The sequence below is a fragment of the Syngnathoides biaculeatus genome, chromosome 5 (assembly GCF_019802595.1).
Source record: "Syngnathoides biaculeatus isolate LvHL_M chromosome 5, ASM1980259v1, whole genome shotgun sequence".
NCBI lineage: Eukaryota > Metazoa > Chordata > Actinopteri > Syngnathiformes > Syngnathidae > Syngnathoides > Syngnathoides biaculeatus.
Genome location: NC_084644.1, coordinates 4,521,730 through 4,544,274, shown reverse-complemented (window position 1 = coordinate 4,544,274; position 22,545 = coordinate 4,521,730). Strand labels below are relative to the sequence as shown.

Sequence of the window (22,545 nt, the reverse complement as noted above, 5' to 3'; positions counted from 1 at the left end):
AGACCTGGTTTTCCTCCATTTGCTACAACAGACCCTCCAATTTAAGTTTTTTCTTGAATAATTACAGAAACTCTAAGCTCGGCAACGCGATTTTCTCCATTCAGAAATGAATTATGTATACATTTAAGGTATTTTAAAAAATGTAGCTTCCCCCCCCCTCCCGTCTGAACGATGGAGGCGAAGTCCTACACCCAGCCTGTGTGAGGTTCCTATAATAGACTCCAGAGAGAAGGAAACGGGGAGAAAACAAACAAACCCATACACACACACACACATAACTCCCCACAAAACAAGGCAATTGGCAAAAAAAAAAGTGTCAAGGCTTGGAATAAACAACCCCTCTCCCCAAATGCCATCCATTGTGCCTTGTCGAGATAAGGCTTCTAAATCGGGCTGGAAATGCAAGCTCCATTTCTCTCTGTGCGGAATTATTATCCCCTTTGTTTCCAGTCTTTTGTCTGCCTCGTCTCGCGCATGTGTGCGTAAAAGCGCGTGTACAAACAACCCCGAAAAAGTAATGTTGAGGTAGTCTATTCAAGCCCCGATGCCCCCGCGGAGACCCGGCACCCATCTCACGTTTCGGAGCGTGCTAAGCTCATTAGCATGACTTGTGCGGAACTCGGAGGCTTCAAAGAAAGCCAACAAGAGAATCCCACCCACCAACTGGTGCCCAGCACTTATGTTTTCTTTGACTGCTTTCCCCGCAGATGGCCCCTTCTCTCGTGTCTCCGTTCAAAAAAAAAAAAAAAAAATATATATATATATATGTCCCTCCCTTATGCACTGCGACTGCACTTCCACTCGGCCGTTCTCGCTCCCTTTCCTCCTCGTCTGCATTTTTTCTGCCCAAATTGCATTCTAACTGCTTTTTAAGAGCTGTTTTGCCCGAGTTTAATCCTCCTCGCATCCCCCTCTCCGGCCTTTTATTCCATTGTGAAAATCTTGGCTCAGGCCGAGACCCCTTTTAAGCGAGTGGACCGGCACATCTAAACCATTGCCAAACCCCACCTCCCCTCTCGGCTGCTCCACTGAATCCCAAACTCGGTGCATTCTGCCCCCAACTAAAGCCCCGCCCTCACATTTGCCCGTTTATCCCCAGCGCATCTACTCTCATGAGAAATCGACACCTCGTTGGGGCCATCGCGATTAGGCGCTCATAATCGCTGACATCGTTCTGACACCGCTCTGTTTATCACTTTCTCCTGCTCGCCGTTTGCATCTTCTGTCGCTTCGTTTGTGGCCCGCATCCCCGCTGCGAGGATCACAAGGATTTTGTCCCGGCTTGTCAGGAGTGGAAACAGACGAATTCAAAACCCTATTTTAAAAAAAACAACAACAACAAGTGGAATGATTGAAGAAGTCGGCTACTGATAGAATTGATCGGTCTTTCCCAAAAACGGTCACATGATCACTTGATTCCATCTTTCAGCCAGACAGCTTTTCATTACATTTTGAGTTAAAATGCCATCTAACAATTGGGGAGGTACTGCAAGTGCGCCTCCACCGCTATAGAGCTCGTGCATCTACGTCACCGAAGTCACGTGACTGGCCAAATCGCCAGTCAAACAAAGTATTGTTCAATGCTAAATCCGCTTAGACGAAGCAAAAAGATCTCTTATAGAACGACGCCCAGAGTTTTGTCCGATACGGTTAAACATTTAAAAGCGGATAATAAACAAAGGTTCGTGGAAAAATGAGAGACACTTGGCATAGAGGAACCATATTTCATGACGTAATCGATGTTTTCGCCGATAAGAAATTGGACTATTAGCCAGCTTCCGCTTGTATCTGGTGAGAAAGTCGTTGAGATTTACATGGAAGAGTTTAAAAGCGTAGAAAAGTCTGGACTCGTACGAATACTTTGTTGCTGGATCTGTTCTCAATCAAGAGTAAATCCCACATAGTGATGGAGCCACTCACGTTTTTTCAATAGAAATACCAATATTAAAATAAATGACCCCTGGTTTTACACAAACTTGCATTCATTAACTATGATTGGGGTAAAAAAAAAAAAAAAGTCATCTCCTCCATACACGGAAGCATGTTGCGGCCACACGTTAAACTTCAGTAAACCTCTCCGTGACAGATGTTTTTTATTTTTAAATGTGCATTGTTCTGAAATGAGTCCAATGCGGCCACACGTTCACCTACGTAAAACTCTTTGTGACCAATGATTTATTTTCTTTTTTTTAAAATACGCATTGGGCTGATTTGATAACAATGCATATTTAAAACAAACAAACAAAAAAAAAACTCTGTTGGGGAGAGGTTTACCAAAGTTTAACGTGGCCGCAACACGCTTCCGTGTACGTTGGAGATGACTCGTTATCATTTTTTTAAAAATATGCATTGTTCTCAAATGAGCCAATTTGACATTACAAATACTTCTTGTGAATTTGAGATTGAGAATAATAATTCCTACCTAAATGAAGTGATCCCTACACAGTCGTGTGTATTTTGGTTGGGCACCATCCATCACGTTTAATTGCCAACATCTATCGATCTTTTCTCGTCTTTTCAGATGGTATTCTATAGAATGACCTCTTTGAATATCTGTGTTGTCTGTAGTAACAACCAACAACCAAACAGGTCTCGGATATTGTAATTATTCTGCTCCGTTTCGATGTGCCCCACACTGTCGAGCGGCTCTGTTTGACCGGCAATATGGTGCCGTGAAAACGGTGGCGTCACATGCACGAGCTCTATAGGTGGCGCTCTACCCCTTTGTAGGATCTTTCTACAGCGCTTCCTCTCCCTTTAACGTGAATCAGTAAACAATCTTCATGATGGATGATCTATACCACCGACTTGTTTTTAAGTCACTTTTGTTTGTGACCGGGGATCACGACGACTCGTAGTCGTCCCGCAACCCCAAAGAGCAACTTTGTCATGTTTACCGGCCACACTGTTGTCATGTAATAGCATCTTCACTCTATGGAGCTGACAAGCGGCGGCGATGCGAGCTGCATCAGTGGCTCCCAGACGACCGGCGATAATAGAGTAGTATGCATCCAGGGAGGAAAAAGAAGAGTGGAAGGAGGAGGCCAAGTGTAGGGGGCTGGGGGGTGGGGTGGGGGGATCAAGACTGCTGATGTGACACAGTCAGCGACGGAGCGAATATGAATGGTTCAGCTCAAAGCGGCTGTGCTGCAGTGGCGAAAGTGCGCTTCTGCAAATACACTCCCCCTTCCGCCGTCTTCACACCGCTCCATCTTCAGGCCCGCCGGCGGGCAGGGCAGAGGCATCTGGCCGACTATGCAGTTAGTCTCGCGTTGCTTTTGAACAACCCTCGCACCCTCGACGCACTGACGCCATGATGCTCGGGAACTCGCTGCAGACGGGGATAGCAAGTGACTGGCTTGGCCGGAAAGCGGACCGGAAATAAAAAGCCATATGAATAGGAGGACGGGGGGGTCGGTGACGGTATGAAATTGTCTGTACGCATCAACCGCCAGTGTTGACAAGATGTTGATTGAGCCGGTCTTGTCGTTTGGTTCCTGCCCACCCAGCCTTTGGCGTTTTTTTTTTTTTTTTTTTTTTACTGCGAGACAGCTGCAGGCTACATGTGTGCGTCGTAGTCCTCAGCCCGTTTCCGTCCCTCAAATTATTTGCTCCTTCTGTCTCTCGGCAGTTTGGATGGTCATTTATTATCAATCAACTTAAAAAAAATGTTTTTTTTTTTTTTTTTTACTTTGCCGCGCGCTTCGGTAAGACACGTGTCGGAAAAGCTCTTTGACAAACTAAGCCGGCAAATAAATGTTTAATCAAAATTGATTCAAAATCCATAAAAGACGAGGAGCTAATGATACAATCGCCTCCATCTCTTGCTTTTTCTAAAAGGCGGTGAAATGAAAACAAAGAAAGTGTACACGGATTCTGTACTGGGTCTGGACCGAATACCCTGGGGTGTCAATTAATTTAGTCTGGGGATTTGTGGCCTACTCTCCCTAATTGAGCCCAATGGAGACCCCCTTGGCTCTTCGCGATAGGATAGGAAGTAGTGCGTTTCATAATTAATACTTTTCCCCCCTTCTATGATTATTATTTTTTAATGAGGGTTGTAATGTTGTAAGTGTACGCATCTCATTACGGTAAAAGGCCATCGACGCCGTCGTTCACGTCGGCAGAGTCGGCTGCTGGTGTGATGAGTCAGGGGCGACAACCTAATTCAAAGCGACGCATTGAAGTAAATGTTGTGCCTTTGTCCCCCCCCCTTTTTTTTTTTTGAACACAACGCAGCTTGCTCAATGAGAGTCTCATTAGCGTTGTTTAATGTGTGTGCTTTTTAAAGCTTTAGAGGTTAATGCGCCGTCATCTCACCAGAGCTCTTTTTTTTTAATTTGATGCATAATTCTTTTTTTTTTTTTTGTCAGCACCCAACTAGAGTCTCTTCACAGAAAGCAGATGTGTCGTATTTTGGCCTCGCCTTAAAACGGATACACAAAGAGCACAAAGAGCGCCACTAATTAAACCCGTTTTAATATTCCTCTTCACTTTTTCCCTCTTCACGCTTCTCCCCACGTTGTTTTCCCTCTGTCCATAAAAAATAACTCCTGGCGATTAAACAAATTACTTTCTACTCCCGTGGGAGCCGTGCAAACAATAAAAAGGGTAACATTCGCAATGTTGCTGCCTCTACATTCTTAGCGAAGCACCTTTTTCATAATTTTCGGTTTTGTTGCACGGTGCGGGCAACAACAATGGACAAAGTGCTTGTGTGCTATTCTACGCATGGCCAGGAGTCACATTTTTTTCAACCAGAGACTGAGTGAAGACTCTTCCTGTTCTTCTTCTTTTCCTTTCGGCTTTTCACGTTTTCAATCTAAGCCTATCTCGTGCATCTTCCTCCCCAACACCCAGACAGAGTCTTCATGTCCTGCCTCACAATATCCATCAACCTTCTCTTTGGTCTTCCTCTCGCTCTTTTGCCTGGCAGCTCCATCCTCCCCACCCTCCTACCAATATACTCACTCTCTCGCCTCTGGATATCTCCAAAACCTCCAACTTTGGCTGTCCCTCTAATGAGCTCATTTCTAATCCTACCCAACCGAGAACCTCAACATCTTCATTTCTGCCACCTCCAGTTCTGCCTCCTGTTGTCTCTTCAGTGCCACCGTCTCTAATCCGTACATCATGGCCGGCCTCACCACTGTTTTATAAACTTTGCCCTTGTCACAAGAGGCTGTGGGGTATAATACTGTTCTCCATTTTTTTCCTCCCAATATTAATTTTTTTGTTGGGTGGGAACCAACTACAAAAATGCTCATTGGTAGTTTATCCCCGCTTATTCAAGTAATACAGGGAGAAGAGATGGCGACTTCAAATTCTTGGTCTCAACAATCCAGAGCAATGGAGAGTGTGGTAAGGAAGTGAAGAAACTGGTCCAGGCGGGGTGGAAATAGTTGGCGGAACGTGTCTGGTGTTCTATGTGACTTAAGAGTCCCCGCTAGGATGAAGGGCAACGTTTACAAAATAGCGGTGAGGCCGGCCATGATGTACGGATGAGAGACCGAGTGGCGCTGAAGAAACAACAGGAAGCAGACCTGGAGGTGGCAGAAATGAAGACGTTGAGGTTCTCGGTTGGATAGGATTAGAAATGAGCTCATTAGAGGCACAGCCAAAGTTGGATGTTTTGGAGGCAAGGTTAGAGAGAGTAGACTCGGATGGTTTGGACATGTTCAGAGGCGAGAGAGTGAGTATATTGGTGGTAGGGTGCTGAGGATGGAGCTGGCAGGCAAACGAGCGAGAGGAAGACCAAAGAAAAGGTTGATGGATGCTGGGAGGGAAGACATGAAGACTGTGGGTGTTTGAGAGGAAGATGCACCGGATAGGCTGAGATGGAAAAAGATGACACGGTGTGGTGACCCCAAAAAGGAAAAGAAGAAGATTGAAGTAATTTTTGGGGTTTGTTTCACTGCAGTTATAATGGGTGTCCCTTATCGGCAGGTTCTTCGCGATTCCACGCGAATAGCGAGGGTTCACCGTACTGGGCTTTGCCAATGGAAAATCGTCTAGAACGAGTCGATTGGCGCCGTATCGAGTCGCGTCGGGCGCAGGTGACCTAATTTCCCCGTTCTGCGTGTCGACTTTGCCGGGGAGAAAAGTTTTTAATTTAACATCAAATGCTGCTTTTGTTCATTTGATTTCTTGTAAGTGGAAATGTCCTTTTAACCCACAGATGAGCTGCCAGAAGACGAGGGAGGGAGGGAGGGATGGGACTTGTTACCTGCTGGCCTCAATACTTCTCTTTTGTATTGAGTGAAAGAAAAAGAAGGAGGGAAAAACTCATTTCCTGAAATTCCATCTCTTAAACGTTGATTAGCGAAGGAGCGTAATTAGAATGAAATGTGAAGTCAGGCTTTTGCAGATTGCGCCGCTTCCCGACGAAAAATCAGGCCATGATTAACGAATAAATGATTAATGAGCGAGCTAATTAATCAATATATTATTAAAGCAGCAAGCAGGGTGAACAAGGAGCGGGCAATGATGGCGCCGCATTAAAGAGATGTGTTGGAACAAAAAAAAAAAAAAAAGGACGTGGGCTCTTCTGGCTGGGATGTGTTTTTGTTTTTCCTTTCCCTTGCGTTCGCAGAGGAGCGGCCGGACGGAGAGAAGTGACGGACGGACGGACGGACGGACGGACGGGAGGAGACGCAGGCCGAAGCCTCGGCATCTGCCGGCAGCCTCTGGCGCGAGGGCCCTGACCTCAGATTTCTACATTTGCAAGTTTCCGCCGCTCACCTCGAGGTCGGGTCGGGAGGGTCGAGCTCGAGGGAGGCCGGCGCGCTAATGATGTTTGCGCCGCTAAGAACGCACCAGTCAACACGCGCAAAAGGTCCTGAGCGAAGCCCCCCCCCCCCCCCACCACCACCACTAACAAACCCCCCCCTCCCACACGCAACCCCCCCCCCCCTTGTCGTTAACTAGGACAGCCCATCAATCTTTGATAATGTGCTGTGCGGGTCTCTCCTGTGCGACCGAACCGATGAGACATCACAGCAGAGTTTGATGTATAAATGTAACTGTGATATACTGGACGGCTTCAAGTCAGGTTTGACCTTTTTTTTTTTTTTTTTTTTTTTGCGCTGGATATTAATGACTACAGTGAAAGAATGAACTATCTGTGTGATCCATCCCTCCCAGTGGAGCTCGGCACACTTTATCTTTTTGGCACGGGCTTCCTCGGCTACCTTTTGCTCAGCTTTCATGTCAGCCAAAAGTCCCCCGAGCTGGCGCGCAGCAGGATGCGGGACGCACGCAAAAAAAAAAAAAAAAAATATATATATATATATATATATATATATTATTTCATAAGCGGATGGGTTTATTGTTTTCTTTTAAAATGTAGTATTGCTCTTTAAAAGCTGCATTTTTTGTATCCTCCCCCACGACACTAGGAAACTCATCCTCAAAGCCAAAGTATGAGGAAAAAGATCTTTCATGCCGGAATATCTTCCCTGGCATTTACTGGTGGCCTTATTAAGAGCTTTGTGAGTGACTGAGGCGCAGTCTACTGGGGGGGGGGGGTCTCGGGGGGTGGGGTGGGGTGGGGCTCTGTATAACATGCTGAGGGCAAAATCATGATATTGTTCATCAGCCCCCATTGCTTTAAAAAAACAACAACAAATTACTATGGATGCATTCCTCTCAAACTCGTGACACTGTTTTTTGTTTTTCATTTTTCTTACCAAACCAGGACCCAAACTTATAAAAAATACATTAAGGCACAACATCTTTATATACATTGAAACTAATGATCAACAGCATCAAGTGCGATTTTTAGTTGAAGAAATGAAAAATGGGGTGGGGGGGGGGGTCGGCACGGCGCTTCAACTGGTAAAACGTTTGCCTCACAGTTCTGAGGTCCGGGGTTCAATCCCGGACACGCCTGCGTGGGTTTCCTCCGGGGGCTCCGGTTTCCTTCCACATCCCAAAAACACGCAACATTAATTGGACACTAAATTGCCCCTAGGTGTGATTGTGAGTGGGGTTGCTTGTCTCGATCTGCCCTGGGATGGGCTGGCAACCAGTTCAGGGCGTGCCCCGCCTCCTGCCCGTTGACAGCTGAGATGGGCTCCAGCACTCCCCGTGACCCTTGTGAGGATAGGCGGCTAAGAAAATGGACCGATGGATGGAAATGAAATACAAAACATCCACTAATTAATTCTGTGCCATCAGCGACCCAATAAAAAAAACATTTGAATAGGTTGAAATTTTAAAGCCACATATTCGCTGCAGGGGCATTACGGTGTCACGGTGGTGAGCGTGTCCACCTCGCAGTGGAGACGTCCCGGGTTTGAATCTGAGCCGAGGCTCTCGTTGGTGGAATTTGCACGTTCTTCGTGTGCTTCGGCTTCCTCGCGTTTTCCAAAAAAAGTTCATTGAAGAATCAAAAAATGCCAATAGGGGTGAAGATACGTACCCAGCCTCTCACCCAAAGTTGGCTCAAATCAGCACCAGCTCGCTCGGGACCCTAACGAAGACAAGTATGCTAGAAAAATGGATGTTCACCGTAGCGGTCAAAATATGCTTACAGATCAGTTCGGGAACAATCGCAGTTGTTGCGCATGACGTCGCTAAATAGCGATCGAGCTACTTAACAGAGGTGTCAAACAAATTTTTGTCGCGGGCGACATTGTAGTCACAGTTTCACCCTCAAAACACAAAAATCTTTTATCGCCTCATCATGTTTAAACACAAAATTTAGCAACTAGTTTTCGAATCAAAAATCAAGAGTAATGGGTTTTTCATCTATTCTTCATGTTTGGTAACACGAAAATGCTCGTCATATTTCAACATTATCATTTATGAAGGAATCATGGAAGTTGACAAACATGATTTGCCTTCACGAACCACAGGAAATCATGTGGCGGGCCATATCTGATCCCTGGGCCTTAGGTTTGACACCTGTAATCGACCACTTGTTTCTTTTTTTCAACTGGCTGCTGGCAGATTCTCTACTTAAACATACCACGGCATTGTGTCTTTGTCGCAGCAGCCCGTCGCCCCATTGAGTACGGAACGTCGGACATATGGCGGCCGCGTGTCGGGATGTGTGACGGCAGAGAATGCCGAGGGTTGGTCCCTCGACCCCCGCCTTGACCTCTCACGCGTCACCACCCGCCGCACTTCACTCCGCGCCTTCGGTTGACTGAAACGCTTCATTGTCCACGTTTTGTCTTCGCGCTGGGCTTTAAGACTTGTGCGTGGCATGTCGGTGGGACAAATGTGCACTAAATTATTAGACGGACTACTAGCCGACATATATGGATTTTCGAGGCCGATGATTATGATATTTGGTCGAGTAAAATGATCATTGGTTAATTACTTCAAAATATATTATTTTTAAATTGATTAACTATGAATCATTAATAATTTACAATTAATTAAACAACTTATTTCTGGGTGCCTTAATGCTTACAACAATAAAGATATGAATTACAGGCAGAATATTTGACTCTTTTACACAACATTTTGATCTTTTGGTATTTAACTTTACAGTAGAGTGAAAAATCAGCAAAAATCTTTGTGAGTTTTTGATGTTTTTAACCTTTGGGTTTAAATTCCATTATCTTTGTCTTGGAATGTGTTCATCTGAGAAAAAAAAGGAAACATTTTTGTTGATTGGAAAAGTTTTTGTATTCCCAGGAAGAAAAAATAAAACTCAAAATTTCTGCCCAATAGTTTTTTGTTGTTGTTGTAAATGTTTCTTAAGTTCAGTTTGCCGGTTCCTCGTGATCAGAACTAAAGTAACTTTCCTATCTGGACCCACAGAGTCACTGATGATGTCACAGCTGACTCGGCTGACTCCCATCTAGGCTTGGCGTGGATTCGGTTCCCGCTTTGTGATCTTTTGAGTCTTGTCTACGTGCCCCCTCGGATTGCTGGAAACGGGTCCAGAACCTAGTCTCCCTTTTGCCCAAAGTCAGCTTGGACAGGCTCTATAGAAAATGTCTCGACGTCTTCCGGCCTCATACAAAGCCACGTAGCACGTCACATGTCGCCCGTTTCTCTATTCTCTCTGTTAAATTTGACTTGATGCGCGAGACCTCCGTCCGGGCTCCTCAGCCCATCTGGCGTGATGATCTATCGTTAGATTGAGAGTGTAATGATAACCCCCCCACCCCCATTCCGCCCGCCGGCTAACACCGATCTCACATCAGCCTGGCAGGATCATCTATGAATCACAGGAAGTTGAGATCAAATCCATAAAGATTGTGCCGCTTGATTACAGACGGAAAAAAAAAATCCAATTTGGCTTTAGCCCCCTCGGAAGCCTCGGAGCCCTGCTGTTTGCGTGAGCAAATGGGCGTGTGTCTCCATGTCGATTAACCGCTTTTATTTTTCGAAAACACTTTCTCCCGTTTTCAGCCCTCCGCTCGTCACCTTCACTCGTTCGCCTCGCTCTGTCCGTCCCGCGCTAAAAGCCCCCCCCCCCCCACCTTCTTCGGGGACTCCTCTCCTAAATCTTAATTAAAAGAGTCTAAGACTGCCCACAGTGGCGTCCCTGGGGCCGACTGAAAGCATCTTAGAACAATCAAGGGGACGGATTAGAAGTGAGAAGAAAAGGTGAGATTGAGGAGAAGCGGGGAAGGGATGCGGGGTTGGGGTGGAGGGGGGTGGACAACAGCAAGAATGAAAAAATATATAGCAAGGTGGGAAAGAAATGACCCCTTTCCTTCCAACCCCCCCCCCCCCCCCTTGCTCTCTCCATGCTCCGGAGTCTCCGCCTGACCTATTGACATTCAGCTTCTCGGCAGATTAAGCAGCGAATGGAGCCTCTGGAAAGGGTAAACACACCGTAGGAACAATGACCAGCAGGAGGCAACATTATTGGTTTCTAATTAACCGCCAGGAGAAATGGCTGGGGGGGGGGGGGGGGGGCGTGTTAAGTGCTGTGGGACACAACTTAAAGCCCCAAACATCAAGTAAGCGGTGCAACTCCCATCGCTTTGTTGTATGGCTTCATTTAGCTCCCTTTTCCTAACTCTGTCTTTTTCTCCATCTGCAGAATTTTGCCACGCTGTTTCCACATCTGACCCGGGAAAACGGCAAAGCCATTCTCCTCGGAGATCCCGTCGGATTTTCTTCTCGGAACGAGCCGCCGCTCGCGGGTCCTCGGCCGGAGGGACGAGGTTAAAATAGGACGGGATCGGGCGCAGGTAATTTTTTTTTTTTTTTTTGTCCTCGGTCTCTCGGGAGGGTGGTGAACCTCGGTGAGCCCGAGCCGACTAACGTGACAGGGGCCCTTTCCGGTGGTTCCTTCTCTCCCAATTAAACGGCGGGCTGGTTGGCTCCTTTTTAAATGTGAACTTTATCACTGATGCAGCGGGGCACTCAGCCTTTGAGTGGTCCCCTGATTAGCCGCTCTCACAATGGTTCCAGAGTCCTCTTGCATATAGATGCGCGAGCACTAATGAGACTGCTTTCATGAATCGTGTGAGAGGGCCCAGGGCCGCAGAGACAAATGTGTGTGTGTGTGTGTGTGTGTGGTGGGCCAGCACCCCCCCCCCCCCCCCAGAGACAAGCCACTGTCACCTCAGCAGCCATACAAAGCAATTCATTAATTGGTGTGAAAACACACACAAAAACAGTCTCTCTCTCACACACACACGAGCGAGTGTGCAGGCTATTCCACGGACCCGCTGCTTGTTAACACATGACCCGGAATCAAAGAGGCAAAGGCTGCAGAGAGAGAATCATTATTTGTTATGGAAAAACTGCGGCAGAATGTCTGTCCTTTGGCAAAATGGCATCCCCTCATCCGCTCTTTTCTAAAAAACCGCACAATGCGCAACCTGTTCTCTTGCCATCATCATGTGAGTCTTTTGAAAGCTCTCGAGAGGATTTTTTTTTTACTCTCTCTCTCTCTCCTCTCCTCGATTCAAGCGGGAATGAATTGGACTTCACTTGTGATCCAAGCCCGGAGGTTTAAAAGATCCACATGACCGCTGCCCATTTCCACACCATTACCACAACAGTCATGGCTGTAATAGGTTGAAATGGACCATTGATCCCTCTACAAAAATAAAAAGAAAGAAAGAAAGAAAGAAAGACTGGGCTTGTTCTGAAATGCACCTTCTTTAGTTATATATCTATATTTTTTAAACAAAGCACCACATGTCTAATGACTGTGAAACAAACCTTTAAACCCAATCCTGGAGCACAATAGATACAATTTGCCCCTGCTTGGGCGGCAGTTAAACAAAGGCAAGTGGTAGAAATTGCCTTTTAAAGAACTGCCCGGCACAGTCGGGGAGTCGGGGGCATCAAAAGAAGCCTTCGGAGATGGAAGTCCTGAGGTCTGGGGTGCGGAGGATGGTTTAGGATGGAGACCCTTCGAGAGCCTCCTCGCAGTACCTTGAACGGACCGGCCATCGGGCCTCGCTGCCTGCACCTCAATCTTCCGCTCGGCTCTTTAACTGCCCACTGATTGAGGGGCTTCATTAGAGGCTTATTTATCTTTCCATGTATCACAATCCTGAAAGGCCACTGACAAGCTCAGTACGCCCACGCACACAGATTAAAAACAAAATGGAAACTGGAGGAAAGCGGTGCACATATCCAACGTGGCACAAGCCGACGTGAATGATAAACAGAGAACGGAACGTACAATGAAAAGTTTATTCTTGAGGTGAGGAGACTCCCCCTCGTCATTAAATTCTATTTACAACTAAACAGGAAGAAAATGATGGATGGGTGCATCTCAAAAGAAGTGATTTTGTACGGACGCGCGCCTTCAGTCATCGCAGTGCAGTCGGTGGACCACCTGGTCTAACACGAATTTGGTAAATATGATCAAGGGGTTGGAAGGGCGGAATCCGCTTTGATTGGCGGGAATAAATTCCTCTATTTTTCACCCTTTTATAAGTACTTACAAAAACCCACCTCGATGCAAAATAACACTGCCATCTGACTTCTTTAATATTTGGGTCTCCTCAATACCACCTGATCCGAGCGACATGCGACCCCGTGACCTCGCAAAGGATCTCTCACTAAGCCTAAACAACGGCCAGCAAACGTCTTCCTGGAGCCACTCTCCAGCTCCCGCTTGTCCTTACTTTCTCCCTTTGCTCAGGTTGTCGAGCAGGCGTATTAAAGGCGATTCCACCCGCACCGGGGCCGCTTGCACCTCAAAGAGCAATCTGAGGAGAGAGCTTTTCCACCTTATCTCTCCAAACCCTTTTATTGGCCGCCGTCCTTGCCCCCATCTTTTTTTTAAAAAAACTTCTTTTGACATCACTTCACTTGATCACACTCGACAGATTGCGTTTATCGCCCCGTGGGAATTTCTTTTGGAGCCTTTTGTTTTATTCAGCAATGAACCAAATTCTGCTGCCTCACTTATGTAATTAGCGCCCAAAGAATGTCTGCCGTAGCCGGGGTCCCTCCCCTTTGCCCCTCCCTTTTGCAGCTTGTGAGAAAACAAATTATGGAGAACAATAGGTACAAATGGCTCCTGCACCAAACGCCGTGATGGATGCAGCCCTGCCTCCCATCCGTTCCTCACTTGCTCTCCCTCCCTTTTCCATTATCATCAGTTTTATACGGCTCTGCTCGGAACTTGTGTCGGGCTCAAAGACTTTCCTGCCCAACTATCTTTTCATTGTATATTTGGTCTTCTATTCACTCGCACTGATATCATAATATTAAGCGGCTGGGTCCGTCCCCCCCCCCCACCCCCCTCTGTTGTTGCTGTCCGCTGTCATCCCTCGTCTTCTATCCTCCAGTGCATTCGTTGAACACGCCTGGGACTTTCTAAAGCAAACATCATGTGCCGTAGCCCCATCTGCGGATAGTCTGAGCTGGGAACAATCAGTCCCTCTCCTTCTCTGCTTCGTTCCTCCTTGCAGCTACCCCCCCAGCCCCCTGGGATCCGCACAGAAGTAGGATGCTTCGTTCGGACGGGTGCAATGTGCTGGAACAACGGTTCGGGCCGCTTCGTTCCACCGCGGGTGTTAAGTTCACCTCCGCCGGCTTGGCAAGCACTTATCCGAGTGTTACTGGCCTCCTTGCAGCAGCAGAGGAAGCCTCCCACGATACGCATCCGCATCTCTACCCACACAGTCGCGCACGGCCGCCTCGCACATGTCCGAGCGGTGCACACCTGAGAGCTAATGTTTGCTCCACAGGTATCAACTTTCCGCCAAATCCCCCTTTGGAGCGTAAGGGTAAAGTTACACCCTCGTTGTTTCCTTCCACCCCTGCCGCGCCGAAAAAAAAAAAAAACGAAAGAAAAGCGGCAGGTTTGCTTTACAACAATTCAAGCGTATCCATTACCTGAAATGTTCAGCTCCTGGCGGTAAATCCTTTTGACCCATTCCCGTTCTTTCCGTCTGCCTCCCTCCCTCCATCCCTATTCCCACAATGAGCCCATGGCGCTTTGCACATTGCTTTTTTTTGCGGCCAAACAGACAGCAGGGGAGCGAAAGATAGACGCACCGTTCCCTCCTCCCGCTTCAACCGCCACCCACGTACGCCCGTTGCTCGTATTTCTACGCGGCTCGATAACATTAACATGTTCCGCCATTGGGGGGGGGGGTCGCTATTAAAAGCCGGATCGATACGCTTTGATTGACATCCCTCAGTTGATAGCAAATTGGCTGCCATCTTTCTCCCATCTCCCCAGGCGAGTTAAAAAAAAAAAAAAAGCAGCAGTGTAGGAAAGAAATATAAATAAAAGGCATTTCATCCAGTCCTTTCTCAACAACACAAGACAGGCTGTACGACTCCAAACGGGACTGATACAGCGCCAAGCCACTATTTTGGTTCACGTTTGATTCACCGACACAATATTGGCCCTGACAATCCGAGTTTTCTTTCAGCGTCGACAAGATGAGCTTGCCGTGGCCGAAGCTCACAATTAGACTCTACTTTCAACGCGACCGGTTCTGGGGAAAACAAACAAAACAAACAAAAAAAACAAAAAAAACAAAACAAACATCTCGGACTCGGAAATCATTTGCAATGTGTTAGCTTCTGTTTATTTCTCCTTGAGCGACGCGTTTGCCCGGTGATGAGATTCCACTTTGCCGCCGGAGCAATCAAATGCGTTTCCTTCGGCTTCAAACGTCCCTTTCAATCTGACGAGTTGCTTCTTTTCCGAAGCGTCGCGACTGCGGTGCTTACATGTGCGTATAGATGCCAACTTATTTCATGAAGTATTTCATTAGACCAGTTTTAGGAGTGAATATGAGTTACGCTGTCACGATAAACTACACGACGCAGTGAATAATTGAAACAGAAATGCGACTTTTTCCTCACACGCGCGGTTTGTAAATAAGATGGCGTCTCCCGTTCTCGGCGCGCCGTTAATGAAACAATCGGACTTTGACTAATCACTCCAGAAAGGGCACAAAGCCCCGAAGATGCCTGGCACTCACGTCAACTTATCATCACGATGCGCGCCCTTGACCCGGCTGACCACATGTGTGCATGCGTCGGTGAGTCATTTGCGGAGAATGAGCGAATGTCATCAGCCCAGAGCATCTCGCGGAAACATTTCCGATCTTCTCCTGCTGGGATGGAGAATGCCACCGAGTGCCTTCCTTTCTCCGCAGGACAAAAAGAGCGGCGGAGGTATTTCTAGCCGAGCTTGGTCCGCCCCTGTAGTCCTCTTTCCGCCGAGCTATGTTTGATATGAGGTTTAAGGAAAACCAGATAACACATATTGCTGTGCTGCACTCGACACGTTTCCATTTTCTTTGTGCGGGCACGCGCGGATACCAGTCGTGGCGTTCTTGTCTTGCCCGATTGAAGGATAACAAGAAATGTGTTTCTTTGTTATTGTCGTGTGTTGAAGGTGTAACGTCCCTTAAACCGGAAAGTCACATTCTGTGTGTGTGTGTGTGTGGAGGAAGGGGGGGGGAGGGGGTAAAAGCAAGTCAACTTCTCAAAATATCTCCTAGTGTATAAACGTGACTTGATCCCTGGAGGTGCCATTTTAATGACGTGTGCAGAATTAATACCCCACCCCCACCCCCCAACCCCGCCTTCTTTCCATTATGGTGTTTGAAAAGGAGAATGAGAGAAGTAAACAAGTTTGTGTCGCTCGCTGACGATCCAGCCCTAGGTGGAGTCGCCGGGGAAGACGTCTTCAGGCAAAGGCAGGAAGCTGACACCCCCCCCCCCCACCCAAAAAAAAAAAAAAAAAAAAACCCACGCAGCCATTGTCCCGTTTCTTTGTCATTTCCTCCCCCGGATGCGCTGACTGGTCCAGAGGGAGACAAGGTGAGGATGCGTGCAAGGAGAAAGTAAAGACAAAAGAGGACGGCTGGACTGAAAAGGAGGACTTCCATCAACAGTTCGCTACCTGGCTTCTGTTGTCGGGTCAGAGCGGCGAACGCGACCGGCTAATTTGCGAACAGCTGATAACAATGCTGGGGCGGGGGGGGGGGGGACGCGGTGCCAAGTTCTTTATCTGTGTTTACCCGCATGGCAAAGCTGATTAGAGGCAGGCGACATTATGAAGTGCCATTGTTTCCTTTCTCCTTTTGCGCACGTGCAGGCCCCGTTTATGAAGGATCACAATGCGATGTGTGCGCCGCGTCTCCGGGATGAGGGGAGAGCAGCAGGCCATTGTTTAACAGCTTGGTCATTCATTACCGTTTGTTTGCGTGTGCCTCCTGCATAAAATGAGTGTTTAGAGGGAATATGAGCAAATTAGAGCGCTGGGAAGATGTCCCCGCTCCTCTACCAACGCACACCGAGGCTCAAATCGATCTGCCTCCGTCCGGCTTCTTGGTTCTTGCCCTCTGTGTTTTCTTCACAGCATGCCTTTGTTTTCTTTTTTCAAGCTGCAGTTTCATGCAGAATCAATATTATTATAAAGGCATCTTCCCGTCGATGGGAATACAAATAGCTAGTTTATCCATCCATCCATTTTCTGAGTCGCTTATCCTCACTAGGGTCACAGGAGTGCCTGAGAAGATCCCATCTTTCTCCGTATACCCTGGACTAACCCTGACCCCGGACTGGTTGCCAGCCAATCTTAGGGACAAACAAGCGTTCACACACTCACGATCACACCAAGGGGCAATTTAGAGTCTCCCATAAACAAATGTTTTGGGGATGTGGGAGAAGATCGGAATGCCCGGAGAAAAGGCACACATGCAAACTCCACTTTCCATTTGAATGCCTGTCCTCGGGACAACTGCGGGGGCCCCTTGGCTCAGTTGTTAGAGCATTGGTTTGGTAAACCAGGGATCGTGAGTTCGTTTGTCACTGGGGGCTCCACTCCCCCAAGAGGGGTTGCATCGGGAAGGGCATCCGGCGTAAAAACTGCGCCACACAAATATGAGCCTTCATCTGAGATGAACGTAGGGTCCTCAGGAGAACTGTGAGGCGGACAGTCTCAGCAGTCACCCACCGTGCCGTCAGGTCGGTAGGTTACATAAAGCGTAAATATTAAAAGTGGGTGACAGATCGGATTGATGAAACTAATTGATCGATTTTTCCACCTTCGGGTGAATGTGAATAACCTGCACTACAATGTTAAATACAAGCCTGCAACAGCAAAAACCAATACACAGATAGACAGGAAGTCAAAAGTAAGCTCAAATGCTTTTTAGCCACGACTACATCTCTTAAATAATGCAAGACACTCCTCTCCAGGAGTCAGCTGTATCCAGATTCTGCTGGATCGGCACTATGCAACTCGCGTCCAAATCCCTGCCAACAAACTTTCCAGCACTAAACTAAGGAAAAAAAAAAAAAAAAAAAATGAGTACGAGCGCTGGGCGGCGATGGTGATGGAAGCTCAGAGGCTCGCCGGGTAAGCGCGTTCGACAAGAGGCGCAAAAGGTTAACGCCGCTCGTCCCCGGTGTTTTCCCGCCGCGCAATCATTAGGACGTCGGTGACACACCGAAGCCTGACGCCGCCGATGCGACTCTCGCCCCCCCCCCCCCCCCTCCTTCACCAGAATTCAAAGAACCACGGCTCATGAAATATGCAGACTTTCTTAAAGCTAGCCTGTTGGGGACCGGGGCTGTCACCGGGCCCGCAAACACGTCTGCACCGCGCAAGGATGAGATAAATCTCGAGTAATGGGCAAGGGGGGGACTTGATGCTTGCTAAAGGCTTCCGCTATACAGTAGGTGTGTGTTGGCTCATTAAACAGATCCGCTCGCATATTTTCATGACCCTTTGTAACACGCTCACCAACAAGACAAAAAAAAAAGAGAAAAAAAATCGACTTCTGGGAAGGGATAAGGTGATTTTTTTCCCATCTCCCCCCACGGCATTGCACCATGCAGTGGTGACACAACTTAAAGAGGAAGCAGCAGAAACTTGTAATCGCAACGCCGAGCCTTTCAACTCGGCCCGATGAGACACAAGCTTCCCAAAGCAAAAAGGGACCAAAAGAAGCCCTCGCAGATTACTCAGAATACTGATGCGGTGCGGAATCCAATTCCTAAGGACACCAAAGGGGGACTTTCTGGGAAAGTAAATTGCAATCCGGGAACCAAACTGTTCAAACCCCCCGTGTACGGTCATGCGCCGAGGACATGTTGTGATGGGGGGGGGGGGGGGAATGTGAAATCTGATCAACATCAAAGGACTCCTCCTCCATCCCTTTTCCATGACTTGACTTTGATTGGGGCTTCACCTTCTCCACCGCTTACCCTCTACTTGCCTTCGATTGGGCCGATCTCTCTTCTGCTTCAAAATAGTACTTGGAGAAAGTCTGCCCGACTGAATTTTGGCGAGAGGTGATGTCCACCCAGGACTGATCGTCAGGGTAACTACGTGCTAATGGTGAACGCTTGGCAACCAGCGGCGCTTTACATCAGCCTCAAGGCTCAGAGTGCTTGAGCTGTTACTAGAAACAACGTCACGTACTGTAGTATCTGGTTTTGCCCAGAGAAAAACATCAACAATGACTCTAGTGCTTCGAGCTGTCACGATCGAGTCTGTGTAGAATGGATTATGCTACAGATATTTTGCCATGGCGGCACGGTGGGTCAGCTGGTAAAGCGTTGGCCTCACAGTTCTGAGGACCCGGGTTTGATCCCGGAACCGCCTGGTTGAAGTTTGCATGTTCTCCCCGTGCCTGTGTGGAATTTCTCTGGGCACTCCGGTTTCTTCCCACATCCCAAATACATGCAACATTAATTGGACACTCTAAATTGCCCCTAGGTGTGATTGTGAGAGCAGCTATTTGTCTCTATATGCCCTGGGTTTGGCTGGCAACCAGTTCAGAGTGTACCCCGCCTCCTGCCCGTTGACAGCTGGGATAGGATAAGCGGCAAAAGAAAATGGAAGGATGGATATTTTGTCGTGTACTCGAGTAATTGACGCCCTACTGACGTGTATTTTATGTACAGAGAACAAAAGAGCAAGAACTCTAAACAGTTAGGATTCGCCATTAGCATTAATGTGCTAGTAATACTAATTTTAGGTAAAACATTTTTTTTAAATTGCTAACATTTCGCTCACTCATACATTATTTTATATGTCCATTGCACAGCAAATAATGACAAAAAAAAAAAAAACTTACAAAATCCTCCTCTGTCGTTTTTGGCACTGTTTGTCAGTGGCCCAACACTGTGTCCATCTGCAGTAAATGTCTGTGTGGAAAATTGGTTCCAGCGGGGCAAGCATGGCTCCGGTGGAATTTTTTTGAGGGGAAGGGGGGGGGGGGGGGGTTGCAGAAATTATGCACAGATTTATTTCTGGAGTGGATTTAGCTAAATTATCAGATTACTTTATTTCCCCACTTTCAAGCTGAGAAGGTACTAACTCGATGCTCCTGAACAAACAGTAACCGAGTGGCTAGCATGTGCCTCACAGTATGTGCCTCATTTTCGAATCTCTGCAGAGGGATTCTTGGGATACTCCAGCCTGCTCCCACATCCCAAGAAAAAAACATGCACGATCCGTTCAGGAAAAGATTTAATTGTCCATAGGTGTTCACGTGGGTTTGTCAAATGTGCCAGTTGTGTCGACTGGCAACCAGTCATGGGTGAAGCCAGCGAGGACTCATGCATGGGTGGAAAACGGATTAGATGAGAAAAATAAAATGCCAAATGAACAAAAAATGATGAAAATGTAGCCCATTAGGCTGGATCCGCTTTTGTTTGATTGTGTATTTAATCCCGCAAACAAACATGTCCTGTGGAGGTTTTCTCACAGTCGGGAGTTGGAGTGACTTTGCGTGAAATCTTAAAAAAAGGTGTCTTACAGTCTAATTAGGGCAGCTGCTTCCATTTTTCCCATTTGGCAGTGCGTGCGAATGTGTGTTGGGTTTGGAAGTGCCACTGTGTGGCTACCGGCTCTTCCCTCCTTCTTATCCAGCTGTTGCTCATCTGTCAAGGAGCAAAGGTCTGCTGGCATGCCATCAGCGCCCCCTCCCCCCTCCCTCCCATGCAGGCCCCCACCCCCCCTAATGACGAAACCATGTGGAGTGAGGGGGGGGGGGGCGGGTAATGGCGCAGCGGTGCGTCCAACAAATGGCTTTGAAGCATAAGACAGCATTTAATAAATAACCTGAAATTCAAGCTCGGGATTCGGTCATATTTTTTTTTTTCTTTCCTCAAAGTGTCGAATTAATACACTTGTGTATTGCATATCTATCCGTTTTTTTCTTTCTTTCTTGTCTTTAACAGCTCTGGCACAATGCTGATAAGTCACAGTCTCTCCGCGTTAATTACCGCGAGCTATTTTATGCATCAAGACATATGCGAGTTATGAAAGCAGTCAGTCAGCAGGCAAATCATGCGCGGAAGCGGAGAAAGTTGAGGATGAAGTCGGTGTCCTTTTTTTTTTTTTTCCAAAAGGGGGGAATGTTTCTTTCACTTCTTTCATCAGATCCAAACTGTCGGAGAATTTGGAGAATTATTTAAGGATAGAGTGAGAGGCGGGTGGTGTTATTATATGTATCTATTATATCCACACGCAGATGCACATTTTAGTGAGAATCTCTGCTCAACTTTCCCACCCGTGGCCACGTCCGCGCCAAGCAAAGTCCGACTCATCCACTGACTGCCACTGCGTGGACCTCGTCCCAAGCGCATTCCCACGGATGACGCGGCTCGGCTGCGTCTGTGGATGCTCGGGTCGCGCCCGCTCCACGCAGGCTGACTTGACGCAGCGCGCGTCGGGGCGCACGAAAATGTCAATTTAAAGACAACAACAACGGAAGCGCAAGGAGTCGTCGTCTTACCTGAGGCCATAAGGCAGAAGATGAGGTAAAGCACGGTCATTGTAGTCTCGTTTCCCCCCCCCTCCCGTGGCAGCGTGGAATCAACACCCGTTTCGTCTTGGTCCACTCGCACGCACGGACCCACTCCCGTGATATTTATCCGCTCGAGTGGAACCGCTGCGAATGTATGTCCCGGCACTTGGTGGAAGTCTGGTCACAGATGCATGATCCCCGCTCCTGATAACTTTCCACTGCGCGGAAGCAAAAGCCGCCACGGGCTGGAATCCACTTGGTTCTCTGGACCGTGGGCGCTGCTGCCACTGCCGCTGCCGCTGCCGCTGCTGCTGCTGATGATGATGTTGATGGTGCCGGCTCAACTTGCCTCTCTCGCTCCCTTCGTGCGCGCGCGTGCGACTCCCTCACTGTGATGTATGGATGCAACTCACGCGCACACGCTTCTCTGCTTCTTGCCAACGGGAGACGCGCACTGACACTCCTGCGTTGGGGGGCTTCCACCACATTTGGCACTGAGCTGAGTGTGCGCAGCCCCTCAGCCTCACACGCACGCTGCCGGGCGGTGAGGAGGGTGGGCTTAAACCCCTACACCCCCCCCCTCTCCCTCTCTCTCTCTCTCTCACCCGCCTCTTGGGGCCCCTATTGGCTGAGCTGGCGTCGAGGGGAGGGCCTCGTTTGAAATGGTTAGCCGGAGTTAAATTAATAGGGGCTCGAACAAACATTTTTCTGTGCGGACCCAACCAGACGTTAATCAAAGGGGGCAAATACCGAGATGCACCTGCTACAAAAGGACAATTTCAGTATTTTATTCCCTTAAATAGATTCAAGACATAAATGCACGCAAGTACAAAAGTGAAGAATAAAGGGTTTTGGTGACTTTTGATGACTTTGCACAATAGGGGAGGGGAACCTCTGCACACAAAATCATTTTCCTTTTTTTTTTTTTTTTTTATTAATCATTCTTGTAGCCAACAACATTTAACTATCTGCTTAAAATAAGACAGTGGATGGCGACCATCACCTTCTCCAAATCTGTTGCATCATCGTGAGGAATTCTTTCTACTTCATCTTCTTCCTTTCTGTGGTTCCTGTTTAAGTCTACCACCTTACCCCAAGATCTTGATCAAGTCATGATTTTAGAAATCTCAACAACAGTTTACTTTACCGTTCTATTTACATATAGGAAATTGCCTCCTCCTCCCCCTGAACTCTGGTTTTTGGCCTGTTTTACTGCCACCCCTCTCAGGGTGGGTCCTGAGGCGGAACCCTTTTCCTGCGGGGCTACATCTCCCTAAATTGACCCTTACACGGTTTAAATTAACATTCTTCAGCACCCTATTATGACAAATGTTAGCCACTGGGAACCCAGTGCAGCCTTGTTGTCCTG

At 47.7% G+C, this 22,545-nt stretch overlaps 1 protein-coding gene across 2 annotated transcripts in view; it reads right to left on the bottom strand.

The window, feature by feature from the left end:
• Positions 1-21,680, bottom strand: part of kirrel3l (kirre like nephrin family adhesion molecule 3, like) — a 40,661-nt gene extending 18,981 nt beyond the window's left edge. For both annotated transcript variants that reach the window (XM_061821040.1, XM_061821041.1), the window contains exon 1: positions 21,165-21,680. In XM_061821040.1, the coding sequence (XP_061677024.1) occupies positions 21,165-21,204 (40 nt within the window). In that variant the 5' untranslated portion in view covers positions 21,205-21,680. The remainder of the gene's footprint in view (positions 1-21,164) is intronic.
• Positions 21,681-22,545: the final 865 nt, after the last annotated feature.